Consider the following 11,035-nt stretch of genomic DNA (forward strand, 5'->3'; position numbering starts at 1 on the left):
ATAACCGTCATAATTTTCATGAGAATTCATTTTTTTGTTAAGAATGTATTTTTTTTTCCTCATTGAACTATTTTAAAACAAATTAGATTATATTGATATTGAAATTCATAAGAAAAGAAACAACCCAAGTCGAAATATGAAGTGTGATTCCAACATCTCGAGCGTTACGAACGTAACTCCAACTCTCTGATTTGGCAAATGTAAAATCAATGTTTTAAAAGCATAACATACATGAATTTCATTTTGTAAATAGAAAAAACGTAAATTAAACGTAATATTTTCACTACAGTGAAAATCCGAAATGGTTTCGAAATTCCAAAAATTTTATAAAGATAGAAAAAACGATTTACTTTAACCAAGTAAAGAATTCTCCTCAAACTTTTTTTCATGATCGAAGTAAATTGCAGGCCTCATAAGCGAAGCGTTGAGGTAGTGCTCTACTCTCGACATGACAAAAAAAGTAGTTTTCCTGAAACTGATATTGATTTTTTTCTAATTATATCGCACTTATAGGATAATATAAGTGCACTTATATTAAGTCAAATAATATGTCAGGCACAAAAAAATATATTTTAATAATAATTATTTTGTTTAACATAGTAAATAATAACATTAAAAATAATCTTTTCTGGACATCCATATGTCTGTATTTATGAATCCGTGTATGTGACAGAGAAATTGCTAGAAAAAATAATCCTACCGGAATAATTTTTTTTATCATCAGATATGAAACACTAAGAATTTTTAGTAGATTTCATAGAAATCTAACTATTGCATTGGTCCTCATGACGGAACTTTTAAAAAATTTTGCTATATTTCGACTATACTCGTCGAGCTGAGTCGGAAAATACATATGATTCAAAAGTTTATATATATATATCGTCACGACGATAGCGTCGCCAATTTACAACGGATCTCTACCAAACTCAACATACTTATTCTACAGATAAATACCAAAGTCAAGTTCGAAGATGAGCTTAATCGGTCAAGTAATTTAGAAATACCAGGATTTAAAAATTTTGAAAATCATAAAAATTCATATTTCTTCACTTTCGAACTCAAATAACTTTGGAATGGGATAACTTATTGCAATTCTGTAAATTGCATCTGAAAGCTCTTTAAATAAGCTTTAATATGAGTACCATGTCATATGTGTAGTCTCAAAATTATGCCCCATTCCCCTATGCCAATTATGAAATTTGCTATTGCACTGGTTTTAGTATTTGTCCGTCGATATATATTTTTGTCGATTGCATATAAGTTAAAAGCCCTAGTTCTGTATACAATCTTCGTTATATTTTTTTCTATTCATGATGAAATCTACTTCCATTTCGGCTGCCGAATGGTTTTTTTTTTTCAATTAATATGAGCGTTTAATTCACTGTCGTTTAACTATTATTTATAAAAATGATATGATACGACTGCGTATTTGTTTATCTATATATACATTTTATTATTTTTTTGCACCTTAGAGTTATGGAGCCATCAAACCATCGCAGAGTTTTCTGTATTGTATTATTTTGTTTTTTTGTAAAATTAAAATTTAATTATTGTTAAAAAACTAACATTAAATTTAGCTGTTACTTCAGAATTTTTAATTTTTTCAACTTACGTTAAAAGAAGAACACCATATTTAAACTAAATGTTTATTATTGAAATGATAAAATTGATAAATTGTATTTTAAAATATTTTATTGATTATGATGATAACTGATCAATACATTTTTTATTACGTATTTTATATATATTTCATCTTCTGAGTAAGCCTGAAAAAAATGTGTTAATTTTTCATTACATATAATAATCAATTACAAAAAAGAAATTTTATGTTAATTCTGATGAAGACTACCCGGGAAAAAATTATCAGACCTAACCATGCCTGTTCATGTATGATTAGGCCTGAAATTCGATCTGATTACATTTTTAATAATATTGCCGCTTATTTGTATTTTTCTGTCTCTATTCACATTTATTTGTTAAGCAATTTTTAGTTGCATTATTAGAGTGCCAATGAAATCAAATTTTATAAACCAGTTGCATTTCACCATGCACGCTAGATGTCAAAAGCGATTTATTCGCTGAAAATATATATTTTTCGGGACATTTTCGAGTTAGATCTTGAAACGCAACAAAATGTTTTGGATATTTGTTCATTCATAGTATTTATTTATGTATCATTTTGGTTTTTGGCACCTCTTGCAGCATCAGCTCTATACCAAGATATAAATTATATAAAGACTGTATCATTACAGGACGACCGTTAAGAAAATTTCTGAGGCAGTATTGCACAAATTCAAAAACCATCTGTGGTGTTTAACTGGTGAAAAAGCTGATTTGACTTTTTTCGATTCAAATACATAACTTTACGTAAAACGAAAAATGATGAAGACAGTTGGGTTCTGCAAGGCATATTCCAAGAAAATTATGAAATTTTTTTTATCGAAAGATAAATATATTAACAATTCACTACCAAAATTTCAGATCGATTCACCACACCGTTTTTGAGAAATTAATTTTCGAAATTGCATCATTTATACGCAGAGGTATAGAGAGATGGTAAAGTTAGTATGAAATATTCCATACCACTCGAGTGATGCAAATAATTTCATACTATAGTATATAACTTCATACTATAGTATATAACTTCACATATAAAAGTTATATAACTTCACCATCTTTCTATACCTTTGCGTGTAAATGTTGCAATTTCGAAAATTCATTGCTTAAAAACAATGTGGTGAATTGATCTGAAATGTTGGTGGTGAATCATTAATATAATTATCTTTCAATAAAAAAAATTTCATAATTTTCTTGAAATATGTCTTGCAGGATTCAACTACGTTAAATTATTAAAATGTGATGAAAATTTCGATTTTGATTCCCCCTGAACGCTATATAGTTAATGCAGATAATGAAATTATCAATTCAAAAAAAAAAAATATTGATTTCTTTCTTAAATAAATTAATTTTTATTGATTCAAATTCGATGAAAATTTTTTTTTTGATTCAACATAAATAAAAAATTGCTAGAGATTAACTTTGAGACATGAGCCACCAATAATGATTGTTTGGAAGGATTAGACATTGTTAATAATCTACAATTGTTAACGATGTAGCCGAAAGAGCGCTTCGATGAACTTAAAAATACATCAACAATTTAACGCATAAAAAAGAACAAAAACAATATTAAGTGCAAATTATTCATGAAAACAAAAACAAACAAATTCATGAATACTTATCATAATGTGACTAAAAATTGCTTAACAAATAAATGTGAATAGAGACAGAAAAAATACAAATAAGCGGCAATATTATTAAAAATGTATTCAATACATCGTATTGTTAACGTTACTGTAACTATTAATCATTTTGATAAAATTTTTGGAACATTTATAGATAAAATAAATGATTATAACACAAAAAACTTTACAGCAAGACTGCAAAACTATGATAATAACTATAAACACAACTTTAACCACAAATAACTTCTAAAGGAATGATTTTATCGAAAAATTATAAGAGAACTTTTTTGTAGAGCATTCAATTTCTCATCAGAATATGCACTGATCATAATCGTGGTGACATTTTTTTTGAAGAAAAAAAAATAATTGCAAAAAGTTCCAAATTCCCATGTTATTTAAATGGGAAATGTAACTCGACTTCGGCACGGTTCAATTTGGTAATTAAGAGCTTATTTGGGTAAAATATTTTTTTTTAGGTCAAGAACTAAAAATCCAGGGGGCGATCGTGAAAAAAAAGTCAACTTGGAAAGTAACGGACACCCTAATATAGATACACATTTCACATTGGCTAATGGCGGCATTTATTTTTCTTTTAATTAATACACTTTCATTAGTAGGGCAAGTGTCAATTTTTTTAAATTAAATTTATCACTAATATATATTCTTTCATCTATAAGTATTTTAAAAATATTCACCGACAGTTTTACGAGAAAAATACAGAAATGTATCAATGTCTGGAGGTTACCCCATAAGACTAATTTGAAATTGCTCAACTTTGAAGTTAATTATTTATTTAATTAATCCGGCAATCTCTTTCAAATTTTCGGAATTTGTTTAGACATATTTAAACTTCATATTAAAAAAAAATCAAGCCTTTTATCGAAAGTTGTATTGATGCTCGTACTTTCTTAACCCTTCAGTACCGTCGCTATGAGAATTTTACTCACGCAACAACATTCAACTTATAGGATGTCGCTGCAGTGCAAGTGAGACACTAAAAAGAACATGGGTACTGAAGGGTTAATTTTAAAAAGTAAAGAAAAAATTTTTTACAAAAAAAATACAAGGTTTAGAAAATCCAAAAGTGCATGCCTCATAATCTCATTTTCCTATATTTCAAATTGATTAAAATAAAATGAAAATTAATTTAGCAGATATTTGATAATTTTAACAATTTTTGTAACAATTAAATTATTACAAAAGAAGTTAGAAAAAAAATTGACATTTAGAAATTTTAAAAAATTAAAAATGCAATTTTTTCAAAATAATTTTTTAAAACAAATTTTGTTAAATATTAGTTTACTCCTTTTTTATTTAAATGTTACTTTTGTTATTTGTTATTTCTTTTATTACTTTTAAATAGGTACAATTTTTTTTTTATTTTATTTGTCTTTTCATTTCAAATTTCGCGCGGTACTTTAAACTGATCATGCGCACTAAGTGTGCGCAGCATCAGCTGTCATGCATGTCGGTAGAACATTTAAGGATACGGATATATATACAAACAGTCATGTTTTTTTTTTCATTGATTTTAGTTTTTCATTATTAACAATTAAACAACATTAAATAAGATGACCATCTTCAATAGTGATCTCCGCATAGTTGACGCCAAGTTAATAGAAAAAACTGTTTGAATTTGTGAATTTTTACGCAAGTTATCGTGTTTCAAACGGAAAATTGTGTTGATTGACAGGAATTTTCTTTTAATTATTTTGATATTTTTTTCTGGCTCTATTATATTAAATTGATTTTTACCAGTGATAGAATTAATCTACATTAAATTATCTATCGAATGATGTGCAAATTAATTAGACTACGTGGATAACCAATCGTGTAATTAATTAAAAAGTTGTAAAATCGAGGCAAAATAATAATAATAATTATTGTTATCTAATGTATTTAGGTAATAAATAAAAACATTTATTTAAGATATATTGATGTTTTATTTATGAAAGTAGTTACAATATTTAAAATTTATATTTATTTGAAATTAAGTTATTTAAAATTGATGCTGAGCTGTGCACTTTGCAAAAATTGCTGTAATAATTGCTGCATAAGCTGTTCCCGAGTGAGAATTTGTGGGAAGTTGAATTGTCCTGCATGAGGTATGAATGCATTAGAGTGCTGCAGCAGATTAATCTGATTAATTAAGGATTGTTGTAGCATTTGTTGCTGTACGAGCGAATGGTGAAATAATGTTTGTGCAGAAACAGGTTGATATTGAGGTACGATAGACTGGGGTTCTATTTTGTGCATCTGTTGAATGTATGGTTCAGTATTAACTGCACGAGGAACGTTTGCTTGATACAGGAGTGCTGGAGGATTGGGCGTTTGATGTGTGTTAGCCTGATGAGCAATTGGCTGATGTGTGAGTATTTGACTTGTTGATTGACCGTGGCTAGCTTGAGAAGTTGACTGTTTTTTTAACAGTCGCTTCATATTTTTTTTTAGGTTACGATTTTGTTTTAGAATACCTTTATACTTTAAATCTAGAGCAGAAGCTTCGTCAGGCACTTGAACAGAAGCTGCATCAGGGACTTGAGCAGAAGCTGCGCTGGGGACTGGAGCAGAAGTCGGAGCCGGAGCAGGAGCCGGAGCTGGCGGTAGTTGAACAGGAGCAGGAGCTGTAGCTGGAGCTGGCGGTAGTTGAACAGGAGCAGGAGCTGTAGCTGGAGCTGGCGGTAGTTGAACAGGAGCTAGAGCTGGGGCTGGCGGTAGTTGAACAGGTGCTGGAGCTGGGGCTGGCGGTAGTTGAACAGGAGCTGGAGCTGGGGCTGGCGGTAGTTGAAGAGAAGCTGGAGCAAGAGCTGGCGGTAGTTGAACAGAAGCAGGAGCTAGAGAAGCAGCTGGCGGTCGTTGACTGACTCGAGCAGGAACTGGAGCTGGAGCTGGAAGAGCTGCTGGCAGTAGTTGCCGGACTCGGGCAGGAACGGCAGCTGGAGCTGGAGGAGCAGCTGGAAGAAGTCCAGGGGCTAAAGCTGGAGCTGGTCCGGGGGCTAAAGCTAAAGCTGGAGCTGGTCCGGGGGCACAAGCAGGAACATCCACCACTACGTTGGCGTAAGTTCTTGGTCCTTGTGTACCTCGTCCTCGTCCTCGTCCTCTTCCTACACCCTGGCCCCGCGTGCTTTTCATTCTGAGCGTTGCTTTACCTGTTAAAAAAAAAAAAGGGAGTTTTTAGTAATTTTTATAAAATAATTATATTTATTATGAAATTATTTACTTAGCGTAAAATAGTTTCATGTATATTTAAATTTTCTTAACAAATTAATTATAATAATAATATTTTTAAGAAATTTACATCTTTAGTTTTTTTTTTAATTCACCACTGTGGAATTTTAGACAGAAAATTTTTTTACAATCATTCAAATGTTATAAAAATATACTATATTATTGTTATTTTATTATTTTATGTAATATTCTTGTAATCATTTATGCAAAACTTGATAATAACTCTAATCACCCAATTTAATTAAACTAAGTATCAAAATATTAATTAAAAATTATTACTTACCACGAGAACGTGCCGGATTCATTTTTTTTATTTTTAAGATGGCGGATGAACACGTAAAATTAATATTTTAAGCTTAATAATCCAAATGTGGTCATTGATGCCTGGTGTACTTAAGTTAGCCCCTTATACTGACTTACACAGAGTGCCAACTTTAGTACAGGATTGATGACCACATCTCTGTATACATCGTCGGTAGTAATATTTATGACACTGAAATTTGCCAACATCTAAAAATTTTTATAATTTTTTTTTTTTAATGAATAAATTGCTACAAAAAATTAAAAAAAAAAAATTTCATGTGTCAAAAACTCGAAATAATATAAGTGCAATATCCTAAAAATCTATTTTAATTCTAATTTGATTAATGAAAAAAAAAAATTTTTAATTTCGCTAACTTCAGCGTCATTTGAATTTTATTGGATTAGAAGAGCACACCATAAACAATGCTATTGCCTTAACCATTCATGACTTTTTGATTTTCTCACTTGCACCACACCGTATGAATATTTGCTATAGTGTGTTAACGTCACATGCGTATGAGTCTATATAAACAATAATGTTATTGTTTTATGGAGGTTGGAAATTATTAAAGTATTGAGAGTAGAAGTAATTAAAAAAATAAATAAATAAAATTTAATTTTCATATAAATATGTCTCAACTTGATTAAGTGACTGTGTGTATCATTTTATTATAAATTTGTGTGAAAAATATTAAGTGAAATTTGAAGAAAGAGTGCTGTGAAGAATTCACCGGGGACATAACCTTACAAGTGAGTTGTCAGAATTTTTATCGGATTAATATAAAAAAAAAAATACCAAAGTCTATGGGTGAACATCTTGAACGCGGATAATGCAACCGCAACCTATCTTGCTAAACAAAAATAACACGGTGATAACAAGAATGGTTTCTCGTGAGTGCGAGGAAGTCAGTTTCCAAACTCCAGTGACTACGGTCGAGCATCCGAAGACAAACGAGGAGCTGATTTTAGTGAAGAAAAAAATGTGAGTGACTCTGGCGTCTTCTGTGGTTAAAGCTGTATTTAATGTATAGCGATCCAAAAATGATAACATACACGCGACCGCTTAACGACCTGGTGTGACAATTACTAAGCACAGATCCTCATATTGGGTGTGAAAATTCTGTGGTCTTTACCAGGGTGAACGCTGGGGGTGCTTCGATGAGTCCAACCGTCTTGAAGAGCGCATGCTCTCTGCAGTCTTGCAGCAAGTCCAGACCATCCAGAAAACGCTGAAGAGCCAGATAGAAGGTAGAGAAATAAGAAAACAACGACTTTGTGTCTGGAATTGGTAGGCAAGCAGCCTAAAGTGTCGGTTAATAAGACGATATTTATTTCAATGCACCTTGGGTATGCTGGACGATCTAATTTAACGGATAATCTTAATAAATTATTCAGGTCGCTTGCTATAACAACTCTTGACAGGCAGCAGATTGCTCATGTCATATTGTTTAGTCAATGATTCAAGATTTACTGAAAAACTAGCTAGCATCAGAATGCCGGTCTTCAAGTTTTGAGATGAGTAATTGTCCAATCAGTCTCATTATGAATTCGGGTTGCGTGATTTAAAGTCTGTAAAGATTTTCGCTGGTAATGTTAAAACAGATAAAATTCAGAAAATTAAGGAGGAAATGGTTCAAAAAACGTGTGAAGAGAATGTTGATGAAATTTCTATTGCTGAGAATTTACCGGAGCAAGAAATTTGTATTTAGTTTGTTTGCGGAACGATGTTTTTTAAATAAGTTGCTAAGGATATCCTGCTGCTGTTTAGTCTTTTCAATAATGTTTCCGAGAGTTAATTACACGTGAGCTGGAATAAAAGGTTTGTTTAGTTGTTTAAAATTGAACGAATTTTTTTTTTAATTAATTACTTTTTGAATTTTTAGGATTGAAGGATCAAGCATGGAAAGTTTACGATGAAGAGTGTTTGGTTTACCAAGAAGGTGATGATGAACAAGGAGGCGCTTGGCAAGAAATAGTAATTTAGTTTGACTTTATTTACACTGATATGAGGGTTTGTTTATATTTAAAAAGCTTTATTAACAGTTAATAAATGATTTTTTAACATCACAGGGTTTATTAAACATTTATTAACAGTTAATAAGTTATTTATTAAAAACAATTTATTAAGTGTTAATAAATATTTGTTAACAGTTAATAAATATTTATTGAAAATGAAAAGCAAAAATAGCAATTTTCTTTTGACACTTTTTATAACCTTATAGCTGGAATACATGATAATAATTCAATTCACTAAATAAATGAACGTTTTTATTATTTAAATATATAAAAGATAATTATGAGCTGTGAATAGAATTCGGCATTAAGAAATAATCAATGGTTGTTTGCAATAATAACTAAATGCAAAAAATGAGTAAATATCGCATTTTTACAATTTATTTTTCGAATTAAATTATTAATTATTTTGCATTATGGATGTTCTAAGGTTGTGAAAAATTTTTTTGTTCAAAATCGAAGTAATTATTATCTAAAATTAGCGTAAAAGCCCCAATTATTGACAGGGGTCTAAATATTGACACCCTAAATTATTTTTGAATATATTTAATTATCTGCAATAAGACTAACTATCATATTAATTTTTATTAAATTCTAATTAATTAAAAAATTGAAAAAATTATTCTCAATTTAAAATATTAAACATTAATTAAAAAAAAAAATAAAGTTAGCAACAGTTTATCAAACCAGCTTATCAGCGTCTACTTTTTCTTCACAAATTTGGTTAGAAAAGCATTTTTTTTCAAATGCCGAGTTTAAATTGATTTCTTCATCTAATAATATAATTTTTTATTTTTATTTTTCTTCCAGGTTTACAACTGTACCAAATTTGTAACCTCAATCATGGATTACTGATGGTAGGATCAAGCAGATCCGGAACAACAAGTACATGGAAAGTACTCTTAATTAAAAGCTCTCGAGTGATTTGAAGAAATCGAGGCCGTCGCTCACGTAATCCTGTGGAATATGATAGACATTGTTTGAGGCGAGATAATAAACGTCAGTGGATAATATTAGACGGTGATGTGGACCCCGAGTGGGTAAAAAATGTAAGAACTGTATCAGACGACAACAAATTACTGACCTTGCCCAACGAGGAGCATTTAAGCTTACCACTGAACGTCAAAGTGATGTCAAAATCCAGGATTTGAACGCGACTATCACCAAAATGCCACCAGGACATGCTGCCGCACTACGTACATTCGCCTAAAGAAATGATGAGATTTGTCTGAGGAATTTGCGAGGCGATCCGTCCGCTAGACAGCTTGTCTATTAAAAGATTGGTGAGTGTGTGGGCCCATGAGGCGCTGAGACTTCGTAGAATACTCGGAACGGGCTTGAACTAATAAAAGCATCGACATTATCGCCACTAAGTACTTCATTGACGTAAACAAGGAAAAAGCTTTGTTCTGGCCTATTTTGTACAGCAACTGCCAGTACAAAGACTATGTCCCTGGAGAGCAGGACATTCTTCCGGGTTTTCTGGCAGCATCAGGAACATTAGCTATTGATTAGGGTTTCAGGAGATGGTAAAACTACTCTGTCAAGGTTAATCAGCTTGATGAACGAGCTATCAATCTTCCAAATGGAAGATTTATAATGAATACACCGTAATACTGAGACGCTCGGGGTGCAAGGATGAAAAGATAGCTATCATTTTTGACGAGTCCAATATATTGGAATCGGGACTCTTGCAGTGTATGGATACTTCGCTGGCCAATGGAAAGGTTCCAGGTCTGTTCGAAGGCGACAAGTATACGATACTGATGACTCAGTGCAAGAAAGGAGCGCAATGGGAAGGATTGATGCTGGATTCGAATGAAGATTTCTACAAATAATGCTGCAAATAATTACTGATCAAGTAATGAAGAAAATGAATGTAATTTTAACAATGGATAGCTCAAATGGATAATCCCAGTACAGGTGGGTTCAAAGAACGCGCGGTTACTTCACCGGCGCTGTTTAATTGCTGTATCCTTAACTAGTTCGGAGACGAATAAGGAAACGCGCTATTCCTAATTGGAAGACATTTTACGGCGAGAGTAGACCTGGAGGACCTTCTTAGAGGTTTTCGGACTTTTTTCCCATTAGCATGGTTGCTGATACCCAACGCACCAAGTAATGACTATGCTGAAATTCCGGACCTAGACGAGAGTGAACGTAGAAACTGTGGATATAAAGTAAGAAAAGCATCAACCAAGAATTAATTAGACAAAATAAATTATCTGTAAGATAAAAAAAAAAAGGTA

General features: G+C 31.5%; 1 protein-coding gene and 1 pseudogene across 1 annotated transcript; one reads left to right on the forward strand and one right to left on the reverse strand.

Moving 5' to 3' along the window:
• Positions 1-5,237: 5,237 nt before the first annotated feature.
• LOC123267563 (selenoprotein V-like) lies at positions 5,238-6,775 on the reverse strand. The gene is made up of 2 exons (XM_044732304.1): positions 6,754-6,775; positions 5,238-6,391 (listed from the first exon to the last, which is right to left on the reverse strand). The coding sequence occupies exons 1-2, from the start codon at positions 6,773-6,775 to the stop codon at positions 5,238-5,240; spliced, it is 1,176 nt and encodes a 391-aa protein (XP_044588239.1).
• An 879-nt stretch (positions 6,776-7,654) lies between these two features.
• Positions 7,655-10,624, forward strand: LOC123267642 (annotated as a pseudogene).
• Positions 10,625-11,035: the final 411 nt, after the last annotated feature.

This window comes from Cotesia glomerata, linkage group LG1 (assembly GCF_020080835.1).
Source record: "Cotesia glomerata isolate CgM1 linkage group LG1, MPM_Cglom_v2.3, whole genome shotgun sequence".
Classification (NCBI taxonomy): Eukaryota; Metazoa; Arthropoda; class Insecta; order Hymenoptera; family Braconidae; genus Cotesia; species Cotesia glomerata.

Coding starts and splice junctions, on each gene's coding strand:
- LOC123267563 (XM_044732304.1), bottom strand. CDS start 6,775: ATGAATCCGGCACGTTCTCGTG. Junction 6,392..6,753: donor GAATCCGGCACGTTCTCGTG/GTAAGTAATAAT, acceptor TTTTTTTAACAG/GTAAAGCAACGCTCAGAATG.